The sequence below is a fragment of the Physeter macrocephalus genome, chromosome 3 (genome assembly GCF_002837175.3).
Source record: "Physeter macrocephalus isolate SW-GA chromosome 3, ASM283717v5, whole genome shotgun sequence".
NCBI lineage: Eukaryota > Metazoa > Chordata > Mammalia > Artiodactyla > Physeteridae > Physeter > Physeter macrocephalus.
Window position 1 is genome coordinate 30,672,656 of NC_041216.1, and position 23,051 is coordinate 30,695,706.

The following is a 23,051-nucleotide window of genomic DNA, read 5'->3' on the forward strand; positions in this document are numbered from 1 at the left end:
TGTTCCAGGTGCCCTCAGTGCCCCAGCGCCCACCCCGCCCGCGAGCCCCGGGCCCTGGCACTGTGAGTTCCTCCTGCCCTGAGCACTCAGACGTTGGTTTCTAGGTCACCAGCAACCACAGACCACACTGGCTGTGGCCACTGCTTTTCCCCAGACCACGGCCACCGGCCAGAGCCACAACTTCTGTTTGGCGCTTCCTGGAACACAGCAGCCTGACCACCGAATCACACAAGTCCACATTCTGCGGTGACTTTCAGAAATTCTCAGCGCGCGGGGAAATTTACCAAGGACTCCCTCCTTGACCCACCCGCTTAGCCAGGCTGGGCGTGCCCGGGCCTGCCACCCCACCCCAGCCCGGAGCACCCCCGTCCTGCCCTGTACTTTGGAGCCCGTCTGCACTGCCCATTGCTCTGCTATGGTCCAGGCAGGGGCTGACATTTGCCCCGAGATTCAACGGGCATCTAACGCTGTCTGCCTCTGACCCCAGGCTCGCCTGGGCCCGGGACAGGACCGTGGGTGGGTGAGAAGGCCCCCGCCCCAGCCAGGTCAGGAGAAGCAGTGACCAGGGGAGTCACGGGCCAGCCCGTCAGCCAGGGCTCCCTGCTGGTTCGGGGCCATCACAGAGCCGAGCTGTCATCTCCAGAGGCAGGAAAATTCCCCCATGGAACCCAGAAAGCCCGCTTGGCCCGAACTTCCAGCCGCCCGCCGCGTCATTCGGGATCACCCACTTCAAAGGTGCTGAGATGGCTACAGCGGCAAGCCTTCACCATCCTCCCTGAGTTTTAAAGGTTTCGCCCTGAGACGTCACGGCCCCCCTGAGATCAGTGGAGACTGGGCCCGCCCCACCCACATTCCCAGCCCGGGGGCAGCCTGGGGACCCTGAAATATATCAGCCCCCCACCTCACAGCACAGTGCCCAGGCAGGGGCTGCCCGGCCGGAGGGAGGAGGGCTCCACGCCAGGCGGCCTCCAACTCGGGACTCATCTGGAACCTTCTGCAGAAGCCCCGGTGGGAGGCCCAGCCGTCCCGACTGGGTTTCCATTTCCCACTCGCGGACCATAGGCAGTGGGCATCCATCAGGATTTCTAAAACTAAACGGCACATCTGACCCTGGAAGTGAAAAGGGAACTCCGAACAAAGCTCGCAGACCGCCCCTTGGCCAGGCCTGCAAAGCCCTCTCCCCGGACGCGTCGTGCCCTGGGTGCTGGCGGCCAGCTTGGGGGCCCGCAGGGTGCGGCAGGAAGGCTTAGGACGTGCGGCGGGAAAGGTCGCTGAAAGCACGCAGCACCCTCTGCCCCGGGGCCCGCTCTGGGACCCCACACCACGCCGTCTCCGCTGGGCCACCTCTCCCGTCCCCTTGAGGGTCTGGGCCCAGCTCCAGAGCCACAGGACGGAGGTTTGGACTTTCAGCGTGGCCTCTGGGCGGGGGGAGCGCCTGCACGTGCCCCCCACGGGGGGACCCGTGTGTCAGTGCTCGTCGGCCACTGGCCCAGTCTTGTCCATTATGTCGGGGCCCACGTCCCCTCCCCAGGAGGCCTTCCCAGACCCCCTGCCCAGAGCAACTCTCCCTGCCCGGCTCCTCCTCATTGCCCTGAGTTTCCCGGCGGTTCTCGCATCTGACCACTGGTCAGCGCGCTCGCCCTGGGAGACAGGTCCCCGAGGACCGGCCCTTACCCTCCTGCCCTGTTCTCAGCCCCGATTCCATGGCGCACACAGCAGTGGCAGGCGGCGGCCGCTCGATAAACCTGTGACCACTGAAAGCAGGTGGCCCTGCCCGGGGTGCCTGCCGTGTGTGTCTACAGCAGGGATGACACCTTCCCGTGTGTCTGCAGGAGAGACCACGCAGCCCGTGTGTCTGTGGCGGGGACGGGGGACACCAGGGCAGGAGCCTGAAGGCCCCCAGGAGCAGTATCAGCTCAGGGAGAATCAGTAGCGGTCTCAGCCCAGGCGCCCTCCTGGGCCACCTGCCTGGGGGTGGCCATGTCCTGCAGCTCCTTGCCAGTCTCCTGGAGACAGGGGCGTTTCGGCAGGCTCTCGCAGGAAAGCGTGGGAGGAGGTGTGGCCGTGGCCCCAGACTTTCTTATCGACTCCCACATGGATCTGAGCATTTCTGAAACTGGAGGCGACCAGGAAGAGGAGCTTGGGAGAAGGAGGAACTGGCCTCGTGGTGCCATCCCCCGTGGGAAGCCCAGCACAGCCACATCCAGGCCATCTCCGCTCCCCACTCCCCGCCCCTGTCCCCTGCAGTGAGTGTCATGTGACCAGCAGGTCTGGGCCTTTAGAGCTAAGAGGCCCTCCCTGACCGGAGCCCCGACTTCGGGGCAGCCTTTGGTGGGGGAGCGAGACTTCTCAAGAGGCCACGACCAGGCCTCCTTCTCACTCTGCTGGGTGTCTGTGGACGAGAAGAGACTGCCGCTGCCATCGTGGTCTTGGCCTGTCCTGAGAGCCCCACGTCTGGGAGTCTCGGAGCCGGGGTTTTGGGGAGGACCCCGGGGAAGCTGCCCTGTCCGCCTCCAGGCTCCCCGCAGACCCCACGCAGGGGGTCGGGAGCGGAGATGGGCACCCCCAACGCTGGGAGCCTGGGGAGCTGGGCACGAAGGCTCTGCTTTCAGCCCAAGGGTCTCGTTCACACCACGTGCCCCTCTGCTCCCAAGCAGGGATGGCTCTGCCGCTTCGGGAAGCCAGGATCAGGCACGCTGCTTGGTCTCCGGCGAACGCAGCTACGGGGAGGGACACTTTTCGATTTGGGATCGGGGTGCCTCAGCCAGAGGCCAAAGGTGTAGAGGATTTGAGGTTCCAAATGAGAGGTCGCCGTTTGCATCAGAGGGAGCGGGGAGCCCCCGGGCCACGCCCGGGGTCCCCCCAGGCCGCAGGTCCCAAAGCCCGCCCTGTGGCACAGCCCAGGATGAGTGTCAGGGGCATGGCCAGCCCAGCCCCCTCAGGGTGCGCCCCCCGGCCCACCTCTCGAGCGGACACGTGCCTGGCGGGGGCACAAGGGGCCGGCCCGGCTTCTTTGGGCAAAACGGCCACTTGATTCCCGAGGGTTTTCCACCGTTACAGGGGCCGCCCCACGTCCCCTCCAGGACAGCGAGGTCTCTGGGCTGCTTCCGAGATGCCAGCGGCTCACCCGCCCTCTCCTGGCGGCAGGGGGACGGGCCGTGCCTGGAGGATCACCGAGGGGTAGAGGAGCCGGGTTTGAACCCAGGCCCGTCTAGTGCAAAGCCTGGGTCCCTAAGTGCCTGCCACGCCCAGGGGCAGCCCTTACCCTCCTGACCCCCGGGCTGTAACTTGGTGGGTGCTTTTATCCCCCTTGCCCAGTTAGGCTGTGGGCACGTGGGCAGCCAGGAGAGAGCTTCCTAGCCATTTGGAGAGGCACGGGGGCCCCCATCACCGTCACCGAGGAAATGAGTGGACGGACAGGTGGACGAATGAAGGGACTTTGAGCCCTGGTCACAGGCCCTCGGGCGCTCTGCAGGTGACCGGCAGGTGCGGGAAAGCCAACGCGAGCGAGCGTGTTCCTGCTTTCGCTAAATCAAAGAAACGCCCCTAGGGAGTGGACTGGGGCCTCGGGGTGGACACCAGGATTAGGCCGGGCCTGGGGAAGATGCGATAACAGAGGGGAATTTGCCCAAACGCACAGGAGAGCGTCTGGCCCGCGCCTGGCCGACACCTCTGCCTCGATAGGGAAACTGTTGTATAAAAACGCTGATTGACCAGCATGCATTTTCTGGCCTGGGGACATTTCGTCTCTCCTGTACGGGAACATAGGCAGCTGCTGTGCTCAGAGGGCCTCCCAGCGCCTCCAGCCCCGTCAGTGAAGTTGGCAGACCCCCTCTAGCTCCAGGTGGGTGGACAGGCTCCTCTCCAGCCCGCTCTGTGGAGGACGCAGGCCCCGGCGGAGGCGGCTTTGGTGCACAGGGACACGAGGCTGGATAGGAGAGGAGGCCCGGGGCCCGCGCGTTCCAGAGGGTGATGCTCGGCTGCGACCTCCGCCGGGTACCACGGTGCAGGCAGCAGGGATACAAAGAGCTACGGGGTCCATGTACATCTTCTGGCAGGGGCGGCGCCGGCACAGGTCACCTCTGTCTGTCCACGGCAGGGCCTCGCCTGTGAAATTCCCTAAGGCTGTGGCCCCTGGCAGGGGGAGGACGGGTGAGGTGACAAGTGACCAAGTGCTGCCTGCATCTTCCAGGCGCACGTGGGGAGAGGGTCTCTTAGTCCTTCTGGAGAGGGACTGGGGTTCTGAACTGGAAAACCATCCCAGAGCGGTGGGAAAAGGCAGGGGCCGCCGAGTGGGCAGCACAGAAAGCTGGCCAGGGCTCGGGAGCTGGCATTCAGGCACCGCTGGCCTCATTTCATCCAGGAAAAACTCCCCTGTCCATTCTCACCCAGAGGAAGGGTCATCCACCTGGAGTGGGGGCTGGGGGAGAGGGTGGACATGGGCAGCGTGGGGAGCGTGGGGGGGGGGTCTTCCGTAAATGCTTCCCGTGCCCCCACTCAGTCCCACCTCAACCCAGAAGCAGCTGTAAGTTTATTCAAACACATGAGAACCCACATGGGGAAAAGGCCGTCTAGGGGGTGTTGCCGTTGGTTTCTGGATCGTCCTCGGTGACTCCGGCCCCCAGCTCCCTGATTTAATGCAACAGAGACCCCCAGAGCCCGGCCTCCCATCTCTTCCAAGAGGGGTTTTCTCAACCAAACAGACCCGGCGTGTACACACCGCACGGAGAGCAGCAACCGAGGCCACGGCTGGAGTGGCAGAGAGAACGTATAAAATAGACGGTCCTGTTAGAAGTTTCGACCTCATAAAGCCCCGCCGCGCTGCCGGCTGGCTTTAGAAGGTGAGAGAAACAACATTACAAAGCGAAATGAGGGGAGAAGAAGGAATGTAGCATGAAGGCCAAAGAGCAGGGAAGTCACGGGGGGGACGGAGGAAACACAGCTCGCGGAGAAATTCGGTCTAATATTTGCTCAACCGCAAGCGGGAGGCCGGACCCCAGTGCCACCGACAGAAACGTGCCTCCCTCCCTGGAAAATTGATTTGTCAACAACCAGTGACTCGTCCAAAGGCATCTCAAGGTTGTTTAAAAAAAAAAAAAAAAAGTAAGGATGAAAACCACAGGCAACGGCTTGCACGACCAAGAAACGTTTTTTGAGAAAAGGGGATTCCAGCAATAGTGAGGCTGCTGGATGGATGGTCTGGAAAGGTCGGATGTGTAACATCCGAGGGCACACGGGGCATCCCTAGCTAAGAATTCGTTTGCAAAACACAAAAAAATCAAAGTTGGTTTAAATCTCCTCCCGTGATCTAAAAACTCCCTCCCACAAACCCAAGAAATGTGCATTTCCTCATTTGGGGTTGAGATGCCTGCCAAGTGCCAGGAAGGACCCTTGACCTGACCCCGATGTGGACGGCGGTTCCCCACTGGGACCCCCGGGCCATGTGAGGGGCACACAGTGACCCAGAGGGTGGAGCCCGGGGGGCATTCCCAGCACCATGGCTTCTCGGGCCCTGCAGACTGGCTGCCCAGGTGGGAAGCCCCCTCCCCATCCAGCTTCTGTCGCCAGAAGACGGCGGCCCTCCAGCCCCCCACTCGTATGGGTGGGTCGGCTGACGCAGGCGACCCCCTTTAAGAAGCAAACCTCACCTTGCCCTTCACCTCCAAAGGAGCAGGCGCTTCCAAGGAGGGGGCGGGCTGTGTGCAGGTCCCCCCCCAGCCCCGGGCACTGACCGGAGTCCAGTCCCAACTGCAAGCACGTGGTGCTGGTCTGCAAGTTGCCATTGCTCAGACCTCGGCTTCCTCTTTCCTTCTTTCTCCCCCCACCCCCCACCCCCGACCAAGACTTTTGTTAGAGGAGAATATCATGTTTAGATTGCGGAATTCCATCACTTAATTGCTTCACTACTGGAAATTTCAGGAGGGTTCTCATTTTTCGCAGAAATCTCCAGGCGCAAGCACATTTCTGTAGATCTTTTGCCTAATTAACAGCAAACTCATAAAAATAAATAAATAAATAAGGCAAGCACTGACAGATTACGCAAAGAACCCTTCATTTGCTCCAAGGGGAAGCCTCGACAGTGGGAGAATTCGGTAAAACCTCCACCCGAAAGGTCTCGGGAGAGGACGGAGGTGGCTGGGCCTGGGGTCCGGCCCCGGATGGGAGGGTCTGCTCTGCCCAGGCTCTGGGGCCCAGCGCTCCTGGGTTCCAATCCGCGGCGCAGCCGGATCAGCCCCCACGGCTCTCCCTCGGGCCTCCTGCTTCCAAACAGACCAGCACGTCCAGATGAAAACGCAGCCTGGGGAGGAGGTCAGGCAGCTGGATGGCGGGTGGGAGCCAGGCCAACGATCGGGGCTCGAGGTGTCTCTGTTCTGAGGGTGTGCAGGGCCGGTGGTGCGGGGAGATGTCTCGTGGGGCGGCCTGGGCTCTGGGGGAGCCTTCCTGACCCAGAGGGCCAGGCCCTGCAGCACTGGACGGGGGCACGGGGTGAACTTTAGCTGCAGCATCAACTCCAGGCTGAAGGGATGCTGAGCCTGGGGGGTCAGAAGCAGTGACGCCGGGGTCCAGGCCGGCTGCTCTGGTGGTGAGACCCTGACGGGGACCTCGCCAGGCAGGTGCCCTATAGTTTATAAAGGCCCCCGTATGCACAAGTGTTCCCTGAGCGGGCCTCAGTCTCCCCGTCTGCCTTCTCCCTGAAAAACGGGGAGCTGAGGTGCGTGAACAACAAGGCACTCGGGGCAGACGGCTGCCCGGCCACCGCAGGCCGCCATGACCTTCAGCGGTGCCTGTGGACACTTCTAAGGCCACCCTGAATCAGGCTAGAGGAAGGTGCCGGCACCATGCCCAGACCAGCAGGTCTGCGGTCAGGTGCAGAAAGCCTCAGAGCCCCAAGGACGCGAGGGCCCTCATGTCAGTCAAGCCACGTGTCCGGAGCGCCAACTCTCAGGGCCTGTGCCCACCTGGGGCCCCACAGGCCCGGGGTGGGTGGGGCGCGGATCCCGACCGAGGCCTCCTACAGGCGCCCTGAGAAGACCCGCCGTGGACGCTGCTGGGGCCCCTGCTGGGCCCCAGGAGGCAAGTGAGCCCAGGGGCAGGGTGCTGATTTCCAGGAGGGACAGGCAAGCTGGCTCCCGATTCAACCACAGGCCCAGAAGCTACGGGTCACCTGTGTCCCAGATGGAACACTGGGCTCAGAGAGGCTGCGTGGCTCGGGTCTCAGCTTGCGGGAGGCGGGTGCGGGATTCGGGAGGGGTCTGTGTGAGCCTCCAGCCTACGCCCCCTGCCCCCTAACAGCCAGATGGTGAGCCCTGACGCCCCACCCAGATGGAGAGTCAGGAAGGAAGCTGTCCAGCTTCCTGCCCCGGTCGGTCCCTCCTTCCTGCACCCACCCCGGCGCGGCTTGGAACCACATTCAGCGAGCTGACGCTCCCACACCTCTGGTCCTCCCGGGCCCTGCCCTGTAGCGGACCAAGTTCATCCCGGGGCTGTGGGATGAGTCCCACCCAGTGAGGCAGAGACCCCCACCCGCTGCGGCTTTAAACACCCTGGCGTCCTAAACCCAGCATCCCGCCGAGATGCCGCTGTGTCTTCCAGACGGCGGTGCCACCTGCACGGGTGTGGGATGTGCCCGGGGTCCACCTGGACTGGCGTTCTAGAGTCAGGAGTGGGTCCTGGGCACCAGCCCGGAGCAGCTGGATGTGCCCATGTCCGCTGACAAAGACGGGAACGATCTGGGGAGAGACGGGGCAGGAAAGGGGGCCCGGAGGTCTGGCGGAAGTAAATCCCAAGCAGCCCAAAGCCCAGCCAGCCCTTTGCAGCAGGTGTGCGGGTCCACCCGGTGCCTCCACCCAGGAGCCCGCAGGCTTCCTCACTGCAGCTCACAACGGGCACCCAAGAGCTCCCGGCCCGAGAGGCGCCCCGTCTGCCCTCCCCACAACAGCTGCATCCACTGGGCCCCGCGCGGTGACTCCCCCCGAGGGAGGCCCGCGAAAAGCCCTGTCTGGAAAGTAAGATGCTGCCCGGTCTCTCCAGACTTTGTTTTTTGAAGAGGGCAGGAGCCCCGGGTACAGGACCCGACAGACGCGGTCTGGACTCAAATTCTCCAGGGCGAGGGTAGAGCGGACGGAGCCTCCCTGGCTCAAATGTCCTGGGCCAGCGGCCTCCACTCTGGGGCCGCACCTCAAATTTCGGCGACAGAACGGCCACAGAAAGCAGTCCGCTTTATCGGCGGCCTGCGCGAGCTCTATATTGCCGTGGCCCATTGCCCCCGGCATTCCATGCCTCCCAGGGGGGGGCAGATAATCCCACAAAGGGCCTCATGCCAGAGCCCGACGTTGCAAAGTGCTTTCTCCAGCCGCTGAGTGCTTTTGACTCCATCGGCGAGGGGTTCGCAGGAATCTCCTTACTGGGCCCCAGGGTTCAGATCGAATGTCCCTTTGAAAGGGCCAGAGGGGACCCTGTGCCCCTGCTCCTGGGTCTGCGTGACACCAGATCCAGCCCGTCCTGGCTGGGCTCTTGGAGGCCACTGCTTGTCCCGCCCCAGAGGGTAGGGCCCCCAGCCCCCCAGGGCCTGTGCGGAGGAGGGAAAGGCCGTCCCCCGGGCCGGCAGATGCCGAGACCCTCTCTCTTGTAGGGAGAGCCCACGGTCGGTGCTCGGACTCACCGTCCCAGCCTCCCTCCCCTCTCGCTCCGTCTACAGGACTGTGGGACCTCGGAGGCCCGGGGACAGCCCCCTGAATGAGGGTCCCCTTCACCTGCCCCAAACGTGCTCCTCTCTGATGTCGACGTGTCAGCCTCCTACATCGTCCAAGACTCGAAGGCAGAGCCTGGCTCGTGCGGTCATGTCTGTGTGCATGGAGCACTCTGTGCACGTGTGCACAAGTGTATGTGTGTGTGCACAAGTGTACGTGTGTGTGCACAAGTGTACGTGTGTGTGCACAAGTGTATGTGTGTGTACACGTGTGTACGTGCATGCACTCGCTGCATTGCGTGACTTGTGCGCGTGTGCCTGTATGTGTACGTGCATGCACAGGTTGCGTGTACCTGTGGGCACGTGTGCACATGTGTGCACACACATGCACTTGTGTTGCCTGTGTGTGCCAGTGCATGCACGTGCGTGTGTGCCTGTACACACGCGCGCGCGCGCGTGTGTGTGCCAGCTCATGCATCAGACCGATGACGGCAAAGCCCCAGTATCCCGTGGTTCTCCGAGTGAGTCCTTGGCGTGTCCCCCTGGGCAGCATCAGAGCCGCAGTCTCAGGGGTCAGAGCATCAGCTGGATATAACTAACGGCCCAGCGAGGAGAAACTCTTCCCCCCTTTCAGCTTTGGGGCCTGCCACTCAGCACCACAAATCGCCCGGAACTAACCCAAACAGGAGACCCCAAAAGACAGGGTCTGCCCTAATGCTTGGAGGGGATGCGCCCCCTCCCCAGGGCAGGAAGCCTGCCACGGCCCCCAGCTCTACTCCTCCCAGGAACTCGGTGGTGGAGCCCGCAGCCCCACAAAGACACCCACCCGGTCACACGGAGAGCACAGCCGCCCCAGACAATCCCCAGCCTTCCGCGTGACGGTGACTGAACGCCCCCGCTGGGGCCCAGGGACCGGCGCGGAGACCTGCCCAGTGTTGCCCGTTCGTCTGCTCTGCGCTCATCGCAGTATTGTCTGGACGAGCTTTTTAATCTGTAGGCCACATCCAGAGGTCCCCCGGGGAGACTGCTCAGCCCCACACAGTCACACACAAATCTGCCTTCTGCCAGGTGCCAGAAAATTCCAGAAACCCAAAGTAGCTGCTAACAATGACAGCCTGGGTCCTGCAGAGAATAACAGCAAGAATAAGACCACGCTCAAGAGCCCTGCAGGCAGTTATCACAGCCTTCACTCCCCCTCCAGCAAGTCAGGGCCCGGTTCCCCCAGGCCACTTGCTTATGGGCAACCCTCTTCTCCGTCTCCGCCGTGGCCAAGGCTGGTTCCAGATGAGGACAGGCCCCTGTCCCTGTGATGCAGGTCCAGCTGGCCTGGAGGTGCTCCTGGAGACTGCAGGGCCCCACAGCCTTTCATCATGCCCCCCACCCAGAGACCCCCCCGTCCACCTTCCCTTCCCCCCCGGTAGCCTAGGGCCCCGAGGCCAGACTTCCAGCCCAGCGGCCAACGCTCAGCCCGCAGTGGGCCCACCAAGCTCCTCTGGCTTGGTCCAAGGTCAGCTAAGGTGATGGAGCCGCGCATCCCGTTGGAATTTGGGAAGTGAAGACCGAGACCCAACCCTCTTCGGGCCCAGGGCGGGGAGCTGGTGGGATGGGGCCCCTGGTGATGTGCGCTGGCGTTTTCCCCACATCCCCGGGGCACCCTGGCTTCATGGCCCAGTTCTGCCTGCCGGCCAAGGGCCCTGAAGGCCTCTATCTCCGGGCCGGGCAAGGCGGGGAAGATTTCGGCTTTTGGTTTTGCTGTCAGAAATTCGGCGAGCGTCGGGGGCTTCTCTAAGGAGGAAAGTCATCCTGGCCCCGGCCCTTCCCACGCACCCTGCGGCCAAGCCGTGCCCACTGCTGGCGACCACCACCCCGGGACGGGAGCCAGCATCGCGGTCACAGTTTCCCGGGAGGCCCACGTCCCGCCAAGCCCGGCGCAGGCCTCGCTGAACCGAGGCATCTCCGCACCCCCAGGCCCTGCAGGTGAGGCCAAGTATTATGCTCTGTCTGGTGGATAAAGAATCAGGCGTTCTTTGTCAGAAAACTCAAGGCTGCGTTCCCCCACGCCCGGCCCTCCCCTCACTCTGCCACGCCGAGTCTGTGGGTCAAAGGGGGGTGTCTCCCGGGGGAGGAGAAAGGCCCTGGGCTGCGGTAATGGGCTTCTCACCCTCGCCGTGGCCATCGGCGCCCCTCCCCTTTGAATGAGGGTAGCCTGTCACGATCGGGAGGCAACCTAAAACCCCGGGTAAACGGAGACCTGGGTTCCCGATCCAGGCTGCCGGCCACAGGGACCAGTGGCTCGGCCGAGATGGGCCTGCTCCGAGCCGCCGCCGTCATTAGCAGATGAGATTCGATAACCAACAGCAGCCTTGAGCAGCTTTATCTAACCTTCGGAAGGTAAGATTAACACCTTCGATGGAGAGAAAGTTAAGACTCGGGGGCCCCTTCGCTTTGCAAGTCTGACTCCCAGCCGTGAAACGAGAGCCCCCCTTGGGCCGGCGATCTGCCCGGAGATTTCTGAGCAATCTTAATTTCCACCGGTTTTTTTTAAGCCCTTTTGTTCATAAGGACACTCAGCCGAACGTGAGGCCACCGAAACTCCACCCACCCCCCCCCACCCCCCGCGGGGACACTCTCCAGCGCACGCACGTGCTCAGTAAAAACGCATATGGGGGAGCGGAGCACCGGGGACCCAAGCCCCCCACCTCACCCGGCTTATTGTCAGAGATGCCACGTCTCCACAGGCTCCGGGGAAACATGAAAACCTCCCATTGGCCCAGGGTTACTTGTTGCTGCTCTGATCTCATTTGCACGGAAGAAGACAGGGACCCCCGTTCCTCTGGCCGGAAACCTGTGAGAAGCCCCCTGGTCAGAAAGGGCACTGGGCTGGCTCAAGGCTGCCTTGGCTCAGCTGGAGGAGCGGCCGGTGGATGCTGTAACAACCGACATCGGTGCGGTGGACGGCATGGACTTTGGGAGGGCGGAGGACAGCGCCTGGCATCCTGTCGTGGGGCTTATTTTTAAAGTCACGTCAAATCACTTCCAGGGAAGAATTGATCTGTCTCTGATAGCTTTTCCTCCTGCTAACGTGATAAATAAATAATTAGCCACATCGTCGGGCTGTTTCATTACAGAAAAGGATGGCTGGATGGGCCGAGATAGAGAAGCCGATCAGAGAGACGGAGCCCGGCTGTAAACCCGCCCCCCCCCCACCCCGCAATGTTTTATGACACCATTTGTATCCTGTCAGTCACAAGCTTTATGTTCAGCCCAAGCTGGGAACTGAATACCCTATTCAGAGAGGTACTCACGGGCGTGTTATTGCAATTTAATATTTTCGCACACAGACACATCATTATCTCGGAACCTGACACTGGCAGCATAATTCTGTAATTTTTCAAGAGGCCCTAATTTTTCTAAATGTGAGCGTGAGGGCCCGGGATTATCTAAACAGCCCCCGCTCCTCTTTGTTTCTTCTCGGGGGTTATAAACTGCAGGAAAGTGCTCACACGTCGGCCTCTCTGCACCTTTGAACTTCTCCCGTCTCTGCCCACACTACAACCAGCTGCAAAGGGCTCTGGGCCGGGAGGTCCGGCTGCCGCAGCCCCCCGTTCCAGACGCCGCGGGGAGCTAAGTGGCGTCGGAGGACAGCGAACGTGAGGGGGGGGTCTTTGCAGAGCGCAAGGGGGCAGGAAGGTGCAGCGCAGCTGACAAAGAAGAACAGCCTGCGGGTGCGTCTCATTCAGACAGCAGACCCAGGCGTGCTCAGAAGCGCCCGCACGCGTGTGCACACACAGCTCACACGTGGACGTGCACGCACGCTCCCCAGAGACCGCCTCGCACGTTGTCCAGATGAAGGGTGTAGGTCGGGGGCCGCGTCTCCCTCGAGCTGCATCAGTTCTGGCCAGCAGAACGCTCCCCCGCTTTCAGGCAGTTCAAGAACGCGCTGGCTTTTCCCAGAACGAGCTGAGAGTGATTTGCGAAGAAGGCCGGCTTCCCAGGAAGGCATCTCGGGACGAGCAGGTGGCAGCGAAGAGGAAGGTGGCACAGCCCGTGCCCCACGCTGGTTGCTGCGGCCCCAAGCAGCTCGACGTTTGCCGAGCAATCGACGTTCTCTGCGTCACAAGCTCCCTCCCGAGAGGGACCCCGGGGGCCTTCAGGCAGCCTGGCGTTCTTCTCCTCACTGACACCGCAGAAATAGTACCCAGGACCCCACCTCGATCTAACCCTGACAGCCAGCAGGGCGGCGCGTGGGGAGAGGGGTGACCCACAGCCACGTCTGCACCTGGGGGCTGGGAACGGCTGTCAGGTCAGCACGGGCCGGGGACACGCGTTCCAGCGCGGTGAGGACCTAATCCTCTCGCTTTCCTGGAACCTAGGGCGGAAGCGGCCTCTGTGGCAAAAATATGAATTCTAGGGACGCGGCCTCACTCTGAACCTTCGCAAGGAGGCGTCGCCTGAGGGCAAAACAGTGCCAGGGAGCAACGGGGGCCCCGGCTCACGTGCGCCAGGGAGGAGGGAGGGACCCCAGGGCTCCCCTGCGGTCGGCACTCGGGCTGCCCCAGTGGAGCGTGATTCTCAGCCTTTGTCTCCATGTTTTAAGGACTGAGGTGACCAGGCACCTCTGAAGAGGCTGTTACAGCCCATTGAGCAGATACAAACGTCTGAGCATTTTTAAGTGCCCGCCCCTTCCCCTCCGAGAAGCAGCTAGACGGAGCAGCCTAGATGGGAGACTGTTATACGAATCCATATCTCAGCATAACATTGACTGCCAGCACCTGAACACAGACACGGGACTAAACCGTGTCCCAGGAAAGGTTCCCGGTCCTATTCAGTCCCCACGCGTCACTGCTTGACCCGGGCACTTCCCTGCTGTGCTGAAACGCTGGAAGTGCCCCGCCTGCCATCGGGACTGGAGGAGCACTGCACAAATTTCATCTGAGCCACTGAATTTAAGGGCCGGGGGGCTCACGGAAGCAACGACAGCTACGGAAACCTCCTCTCTGGCATCCCTCCCTCCCTCCCTCCCTCCCTCCCTCCCCCCCGCTCCTTCTGGCCTTTCTAACTTGAACTAGAGACGTTGGTTGGGAGTTCTGTGACCCCCCCCATCAGCACAGAGCCAGGGCTCGGGAGGCCCGAGAGAGCTTGGGGCCTCCAAATGTGCTGAGCTGAGGGCGGCCTGCTGGCTCGCTCCCCTTCCGAACAGTTTGAACACAGAAGCCCAGCCCCCAGGCAAGCACCTGCTGGCCGGTGAGGGCCAAGAGTCAGGCGGGCGCCTGTGACTGCCCGGCCTCACCACACTGCCCAGGGCGCGGTGACATCACCACATCGTCCTCCAGGTGGGCCGCCCCCGGCAAGCATCCCGCAGCTGCCCGGGGCCCTCAGACGCGTCTCAGAGCCCGGCACACAGTAGGCCCACGGGCAACGTTCAGGGATGAATGGACAGATGGAACAGGGCAGCCAAAACAAGCAGAAGACCCGAGCCTGCAGGACGTGGGAGGCCTCCGATGAGAAAAGAGCCGGCAGATGCCACCAGCTGTTGAAACCCCGAAGGCAGATGTGAAGATGGAAAAGGCTTGGTATGGCTGAGGGGCCGGGAAGGCGGCTGGAGGGAGGGGCCCGGCCGGACGTCAGGGGCCAAACAGACCCCAGCACACGCGCTCCCCGGTTTGAAGATAAAATCACGAGCTAAGGACCGTGTGTGCTTTATATCCTGGCTGAACTGGACGGCCGGAATCGAAGTATCAAAGTGGATGCTTTGCTGTGGCCCCAAACGGCCCCCACGGAGGCGGGTGGCCGTGGACCAACAAAGCATCTTCCCAACCAGGCCCAGGAGGTAAAAGTGACGCTCGGTTCTGACTGTCTGTCTGCCTGGAGGAGGGGGATGTCCCGACTCAGCCCCACCCGGCCCGAGGACCCTCGCCTCCCAGGCAGAATCACCTCCCCAAACGCCATGGTCCCTTCCAGAACCTTCTGTGTGGTCGTGCCTGCCTGCAGCCGGGGAGGAAGCGCACAAGGCGCAAAATACGCACGCGTCCGCACCCTGCAGCCCCTTGACCGAGTCACAACTCACTTTCACTCTCCCGGACGGCCGCCCCTTCCCCGGCTTCAAAGGCGAGGGCTGGCGGTCCTGAGCCGAGGCAGGCGTGGCGGGCGGGAGGGGGACACGGCCCAGCCCAGGGTCGGAGTGGACGGAGTGCGGACTCTGGGGACTGAGAACTACATCCCGCCGAGCCCGTCCCTCGGGCCGCCTCTGGGGTGAGGTCCCCCTGCAGCCTCGGGAGCAGCATCCACGGGGCCTGAGGGCAGAGCCTCGATGTCCGCGCCAAGCCTCCAGCTCTGCTATTCTTTCTCAGGTAGGAAAGTGGACGAAGCCACTCATCTCTCAACTCGGCAAAAGACCCTGAAAAGAAAGCAGACCTCACGCCTGACGTCCGCCCCGGGCTCACGGAGTCACGGTGACACGGCCTGGTCCCCAGAGCCAGGGGTCTCAGGAGATCCCGCCTGGGCCCTCCCGGCCCTGCCCCTCCAGCCACGGCCATGAGAAACAGGAGGGGGCTTCAGACCCCAAGAGGAGGTGCCAGGGTCTCCCCCACGCCTCACCATCACCCCACATCGAGATTCATTACGGAATATAAATTTTACGTCGAAAATCAAATCTACCTAAACCCATCCAGGGGAGTCAGGAGGCTAAAGGGCAGGGTGATATAGTTCTTAACGTGGCCAGAAGTGCCCAAGTATGTTTCTGGAACCTTCCTAGGAAACCCCTGCGTGCGTCCCGGGAGCCCCTCTCCTCCCACGTCAGCAGGACAGCAGCCCTGGTGCCTGGCTTCAAACCGAGCCGCCTGGGGTCTTTTCTTCCTGTTAATTCCCCCTGGCATTGCCTGGGGCTGGGAGGGAGACAGACCCCCAGAGGAAGCCCGTGGCGCCAGCACAGGGCCAGTGACGGTGGGCACGGAGGCCGAGCCGGTGTGTCCTGCCCCTCCCCACCCCCGCACCGGGGAAGCAGAACACACACACACGCACCGGGGCTCACCCCCGCAACGCACCCCATGCTGGATGGGGTGCAGACCAAAGGCACACACCTTCCAGGAAATTTGTGACCTGCTGAGAAGCGGCACAAGTCTGGTGACTTTCCTAACCGAGTTCATTCTGCGGAATCCTCACGTCAGGTTCAGAAAGTGGGTGTTCGGGGTGACTGACTGGTTGTCTTTTCGGAGATGAGCAGAGCGAGGGTTGACCTCACTTCCCCAAGTTTGAGCCCGGGAACACCGTCCATGGAGTGGTTTTGCTCCCATGCCTGTAAAGCCTGTTTGTGGGCCTCTCCTCCCACCTGGGGGGCCCGGAGGGGAAGGCTGGGTACATACGCTAAGGGCTCTGCAGCATCTTGGGGTCCCCTCTGCCCCGAGGCGAATTTTAGATGAGCCTGTTCCTGCGTCAACCACTCCACCTCAAGGGCAGGGTCAGGCCAGCATGAAAAAGGGACCCGGCACTCGTCAGATTTGTTTAAATACAGGCTCCACCGTCTCCACCCTGAAAGATGCGTGTTTGGGGTTGAGAATGGCACACGCGTCAGATGGAAAACGTGCACAGGGTAAATGCGGAGCCTTATTTGGAGGAGATAAAATATTCACCAGGACCCAGCCATGTTTTAAAATGATTATAAATTATTTTAACAGTGCATTTGCAAAGGGTTATAAAAACAGCCATAATATATTTTTTTCCTTAGATTCTAGAATTACCAGTGTGACAGCTAATGCAATAATGATTTGTTTCAAATGCCAGTGTTTAAGCTGTATAAAGCTGATTTTATACATTTTTCCAGTAGGCCGCATTGTAGTTAATGAAATTAAACACACCAATCGCATTTGTCCCCAGGGGACGAGGAACTGAACACACCACTGGTTTATTTTTTTATTAAAATAAATTGCAGCCGGCAAGATGGACTAATTGCATACAGAATTGAAAAAGAAACATTCCATTGATATAATTAAGCCAATTTTCATGGACAGAAATAGTTATGGTGGATATAAAATAAGCAAAGCCTTCACCAGAATCTGACTTTCTTCCTTTTTTTTCCCGCAGAATGTTAACTATTAAACAAATATGTATCTCGGGCCAGCACACTCCTATCTGCGGCCCCAGGGCATTGTTCCCAGGAGTCCAGGGAGAGGCCGCCGGCCTGGCCAGAGCGCCTTCAGACCGAGGAGGATTGGATGGGGAAAGCCGGAGAGAGGAGAGTGGTCAGAGCAGAAGAGGCCACCCCCGTTGCCCTGGGAGCTTGGGAGCACTGTCCGGCCTGGAATGGCCACCGTGGCCCTGGCTGGAGCTTGGGAGGTGCTCAGACGTGAGGAACAGCGGCCGATTCCGGGCCGGACCTGAAACTGCAGCCACTGGCTCCTCCGCCCTGTGGGTCAGGTCCACGGCCACAGCTCCTCCTCTCCCTGATTGCCTGGACGTGGGGGGGAATGTTTCCCTCCAGATTTGCGGTGGGGGTGGGGGTGGGGGTAGGGGTGCGAGGGGGGAGCCAGCAGCTCCTACACCACCTGCGTTGGCTCAAGGGAAAGGCAGTAAGTGGGGTGCAGACGAGGCCAACCCCTGGTCAACACTCCAGCTCTCCTGCACCTGTCCTTGGGAGAGGACACCCAGAGCCAGGGGCTGGAGACCCTAGCAGGGCCTCTGCCCAGCCTGCGTGGGGAGAGCAGAGTGGAAGAGTCCAGTCCCCGGCGGAGAAAGAATCCAGTCGGAAGGAGGCGAGCGCACAAGGCACCCAGCTGCATTCACAAGCTGTAAGCACGTGGATGTCTTACTCGCTTGTTAAGAACAGACATGTTCCAAGCTGACCGTTGGCCCTGGGAAAATGCTTAGAACCTGACACATTAAAAAAAGAAAATCAAAGAAAATCCTCGGAATTAACTGCAGCCTGCAGTGCCCTGGTGGGGGGTGGGGTACTAAATAAGAAACCCTGGAGGGCTTTAAGGAACGTTCAGTTTCACCATTAACTTGCTGTGTGATCTTGTCGGGTTATTTGACCTCTCTGTGCCCCGGGTTTCTCACCCAGAAAAGTGGCGCCGCCGGCTAGCCACACTTTATCCTCCTCAGGGTCAGTGAACGGGGTGGGCCATGCCTCCCAAGCGGACCACGAGCACCTTTACGGGACCGTCGCCCCGAGGCTGCGGCGGCACGGAAACACGGGCAGCGGCTCAGGCTGCAGCCCGCTCGGGCCTCCCCGCAGGTGCGTGCCAGAGTGCGCGGACCCCGGCGGCAAGTTCGGCAAGTTCGGCGAAAGGCAGGGCTCGTTCCTGGAAAGCCGAACCCCCAACCCCGCCTCGGTTTTCCCGCACCGGCCCGACTTAGACCCAGCCTTGCGGGCCCGCTGCCGCCTCTCTCCGGGCCCAGGTCCGCGAAGCGACTTGGAACCGCACACGGCCTGCAGCCCGCGGAGTCTGGGAGAGGGTCAGCAGTCGGGAGGGGTGAGGAGCCCGCCCTCCTCATTCCAGGAAGCTCAGGGAGGCGGGGACCCCTGGGGCCAGACTGCGGTCCTGGAGGAGGAGGTCTGGGCTGAGACCAGGGGCGCGGCGAAGCCACCGCCACCGACCCGCTGCGCGGTGTAGACGCGGGCGCTCCTTGAGCCGCGCCGTAGTTGCCGCGACTTTGTGCGCAGAGAACCTCGGGCCGCGGCGACCACCCGCTCAGCCTGGGGACCCCCGGCCCAGCCCGGCGCGTCTGGAGCCCCGGGCAGCCCGAGCCCGCGCCCGCAGCTAGGCCGGGCCGGCTCCCTCCACCTCGAGAAGTTTCTTGCCCGTGCGCGCGGGGACGGCGCCCAGGCTGTCCCTAGTCCTCCTGCGCCGGCTACGTGAGCTGCAGCGTCCAAGACTTGTTACACGGGTTTGATTCAAAACCTGATAAATTGTATTTAACGCTATTTGAAATTTTTAAACGAAATTATTCACAAGATTTTTAATCCTGGACAATTTTTGTTGACACTCTAATTATAGGTCACCTTAATTACCAGCCCAGCCCCCAAGGATCCCTAATTGCCTCCTAATTGAATAAAACAGGGGGCTAATCGCGCCCACGGCGGCCCAGCGAGCTGGCGCGCCTCCCCCAGGGGCTGGTTGATGGGACCCCCCGGGGCCGGCCTCTCTGCCCGCACCAGGCCTCTTCTCAACAGAAACGGGGGACTGGGTCCCATGCCCTGAGCTCTGCCCAGAAGGGAGACGCCCGGTGCGTAGGGGGCCGCGGGCGGGGAGGGTGGAGGAGGACCGGCCCGCACCTGCACCACGCCAGCAGCCAACGGGAGCAGCGGGGCGGCCCTGAGCGGCGCAGGGGGACTGGGGACCCCAGGGCAGAGCGGGTGCCTTTCCCCCAGGGAGCCCGTCGGGAGGTCACTCCATGAACAGGGCTCCCCCCTCCAGCGAGACCTCGGCGCCCTGGCACGCCCGCGGGGCCCCTGGCAAGCCAGAGCCTTCGGGCCATCCGCGCGCCGCCGCGGGGCACCTGGCCTTGGCCGCCAGCCCTGCACCCCGCCCCTCCACCGCAGCCTCCGCGTTTTCGCCCGAAGCGGGGTAAGCCGCCAGACTCCCGCTGGACATTTCCTGGCGCTGCTGCCCTACCAGGCGTCCAGATGGGAGGCTGCTGTCCGGCTCCTGGGAGAGGACGAGTGCGAGGGGCAGGCCTCCGCCCTCCCCCACCCCCGAGGGTGGGAGAAGGCTGGGCCCAGCAGAGCTGCAGCCTGGCCTGTTTCTGCTGGGGAGAAGGAACAGGCTGGCAGCTCAGCCTACAGCCAGGCTCCCCCCACCCTGTCACGCACATCAGTCTCCAAGGAGGCGCACAGAGCCCTCACCCAGCAGAGGCAGTGCCCCCACCCACACTCCGGGGTCTGTCACCTCCATGGGGATCAGGCCTCACGGGCACTTCCACGAGGGCCCCCTGGCTGGATGCTGTTTCGGGGGCACACCCTTCCTCCCACAGGGTCCCTACCTGCCCACCTGGCTCCCAACAGCCGCAGAAACACGAAGCTTTTGTGTGGCATTTCATTTTTAAGTGTCGGGCAGGGACGGACGGCCCCATTCCCCCACCGGCCAGCCAAGCCTAGCCGTGTGTGAGGGGACCCTGGTCCCGACCTGTCCTCACCCCGCTCAGGCTGCCCAGGCTCCGCTTGAGATGGAGGGCTCCCCAGCAGCTGATCTGTAGCCCTGGCCTGAGTCCCCCAGTGTCCTCTGACCTTGCAAAAGCTCAACTCAGAGCCCCCAGTGTGGGCCCCAAAGTTGCTACCAACTCAGCCAGCACGCAGACCCAGCGGGAGAGACCCCCCCGGAGTGGGGTCCTGGGGAAACACAAACAAAATTAGAGCCCCAGAGGCACCCTCTAGGGCAGCCCCCCAAGCTCTGAATCGGGGGGGGGTGGGTCACACCCCACCCCCGACCTGGCTGTCCTTCCATGCCTGGCACATGGCTGCAGGCACAGCCCAGTCCTGCACACTGGCCTTGTAACCGTGACCTCTTTCCCTTCTTCCAGCCCCCTGACCCTGGCCGGGATGTGGCCTGGAGGGAGAGGTTCTGTTGGTGGCACTGGGTCTGCCCCACGGCCTCAGATTCAGGTAATGGAGTCAGGTCCCTCGGGACGCCCACATCTGCTTAAAATATTGTCCAAAGAAATGAAATTTCTCAGTGGATCCAGTGATCTGTGTCGGGCAGGCAGCGAGGCCCCGTGCCTGCCTGGGCCACCTTCCTGGGGAGGGCTGGGGGCAGCCGTCCTGGCTGTGGAGCACAGGCAGGAGGGGTTCCCACAGCTCGCTCCAGTGTGGCTCCAGCTGGGTCTGGGCCTGACAGCCCTGCTCCGCGCTGGCTTTTTCTCAATAAGGACTCCCAGGAAAAGAAACCCTGTGCTCTGCCCTACCCTTGGGTCCAGTTCTCCCGCCTCTGAGCCGGGCTGCAGGTCGCTGCCAGGCACCCATTCTAAGGCCCTAGGCAGAGCCGGGCCGGGAACCTTCCCCACCTGGCTGGCGTGGAGTACACAGAGAGCTGAGGGCCAGACGGGCAGCCGGCGGGCGTGGGGCGCTCGCACGTTGCCGCGGCCGCGCCGAGCGCCCTGAGCCGGCCTCTCGCTTGCAGCGAAGGCCCGACGAGAATTCGGCCGCTTTCCACTTTCTCGCTCCAGCTTCGGGCCCTTCCTCGGGGAGAGCCTGACCCGGGCAGCCTGCCGCCGGGGAGCCGAGTCACTGAGAAGATCCGCGGTGCACAAACAGACCCCGACACGCACACGAACACGCACACTCCGCGCGCCCGCCGGCGGGCAGATAGCACGCGCACAAGCCACCGAACGCGGGGCCTTGTTCGCACCAAGAGGGGCCAGAGGTCACGGGAGGCCGGGGAGGCCGAAGCCACGAGCCCTGGGCCGAGGAGACCGGCTGGAAATGGGCGCTTCAACGAGGGGCCCCGAGCGGCTGCGGGCGGAGTCCAGGGTCGTCCTGCGGAAGCTGGGAGCTGCTTTTCCCCCGCGGGCCCGACGCGAGGCCTACGACTCGGGGGGAGGGGGCGGTGCGGCTGAGCCGGCCGAGCGGCGAACCGAGAGGGTAGGACTTCTTCGGAAAAGTGCCGCGAGTTTCGCGCCCCCCGGTCTCACGCTTGGGGGCTCGGCCCTGCGTGCTGCGAGGCCCGGACGGGCAGGGTCGGGCCCAGGAGGACCGGACCGATCGGCCTGGTGGTCCGGCAGGGATTCCCCAGGGGAGCAGGCCGGGCGCCCCTTCTGCGGGTGGGCGGCCGGCCGCGGAGGAGGGGGCGGCGAGAGCTGGAGGAGCCGAGAACGCTCGGGACGGCGCTCGCCGCTTCGCTGCAGCCGGGCCGCGGCCGGGCTTCGGGAGCCGCGCTCGCCGGGCCGCGGCGGCGCCGCCGCCCCCACCTGCCCGCCTCTCGGGCCGCAGCCCCGGGCCCGCGGGCCTGGCACCGGATGGCGCCGGCGGCCGGGGCGCGGAGGGCGCGCGGGCGGCCCCAGGCGCGGCGGCGGGCTGTGGGGCGGGCGGCGAGCGCACCAGGCCGGCGGCGAGGACCGGGCTGGCGGCGGGCTGGGCGCGCGGAGCCCGGGGCTCGGCCCGAGACGGAGCGAAAGAGAAAGTAAGACCGGGGACCGGGCAGTCTCGCCGGGGGCAGCTCTGTCCCCGCCGGGCCTCGGGGCGGTGCCAGGCGAGCGGGCGCGGGAGGGTCCGAGCGGGGCCGAGGTCGGCGGCGGCGGCGGGGAGGAAGGCGGCCCAGTGGGGACTCTCCTGCCGGGAGCACCGGCGCCGGGGCGGCCGCGCGGGCTGCCGGAGTCGCGCAGGAGCGCCCGCCGCCGCGCGGGGCACCAGTTGGGAATAAACTTCACGACCATAGTTCCAAGCCCAGGAAAACGCCTCCATTTTGCTCCCCCAGTGGCTGTGGCTGTCCTGCCGTCGCCACCCCTGCCCTTGCGCCCGAGGAACCGGGTGGGCGCCGGCCCGCGCCCCCTCCTCCGCCCCCTCCCCGGCTCGGGGTCTCCCTCCTCTGCGCCCGGCTGGCGGACGCCAAAGGCGGTGCTCTAGCGCCCACTATTTCAAAAGCCCGGAATATGATTTGACCAGGACTGAGAGCCACTCGGAGAGAGAGGGAGAGAGCGAGCGAGGAGGAAAAAGTTGCTCTCCCCTTTCGTCAACTTTTCGCTAACTTTCGCTTTTCGCTCCCCTCCACCCCCAGCCCTCCCCCTCCGCCCCCCTCCCCGGCCCCCACCGCGCGCCTCGGGTTCCCGGGCCCGAGCGCTTGACACTGGGGGGGGGGGAGGGGGTTCGGCGAGGAGGGGGCCGGCGCCTTCGGGGAGCGCGCGGCCCGGGCGCCCCGAGCCTCCGCGCCGAGCCCGGCCGCCCCGGAGCGCGGGAGGCGGAGCAGCCCCCGGGCCGCGCGGCCGATCCGGGGGCCGAGAGCCTGAGGCGCGCCGGCCGCGCCCCGACGCGCACCCCTGGCCCGGGCGCCCCGGCCCCGCGGCCCGGGCCCGGCGGCGCGGCGCGGCCGAGCGCGGGAGACTTACTTTTGGCTAGCTTCCTCGCCCTCGCCTTGGATCGCATGGTGTCGGCTCGCGGAATCTCTCTCCTCCTCCTTGAGTCCAGAAGCAGCTACACACTATCTTCATCTCCCCAGCATTGTCAGTTTGGACACCTTCGCACATGCGCACAGAGCACTCAATCTGACACCCCTCGCCGGGGCCAAAAAAACTTTGCAATGTATTCATCATCCTCATCGTCGCGCCGCCGCCGCCGCCGCCGCCTCCTCGGCGCGGGATTGGGGGGCTCTCCTCGGCCTTCCTGGTCTTCACCTCACTTATCTCTCTCCCCCCCCGCCCCCTCCCTCCCCCTTCCTCC

General features: G+C 63.4%; 1 protein-coding gene across 1 annotated transcript in view; it reads right to left on the reverse strand.

Annotated features, from left to right (window-relative positions):
- PRDM16 (PR/SET domain 16) overlaps window positions 1–22,928 on the reverse strand; it is a 339,449-nt gene extending 316,521 nt beyond the window's left edge. Inside the window, exon 1 of the mRNA XM_028487992.2 lies at window positions 22,721–22,928. Within this exon, the coding sequence (XP_028343793.1) occupies window positions 22,721–22,757 (37 nt within the window). The 5' untranslated portion in view covers window positions 22,758–22,928. The remainder of the gene's footprint in view (window positions 1–22,720) is intronic.
- Window positions 22,929–23,051: the final 123 nt, after the last annotated feature.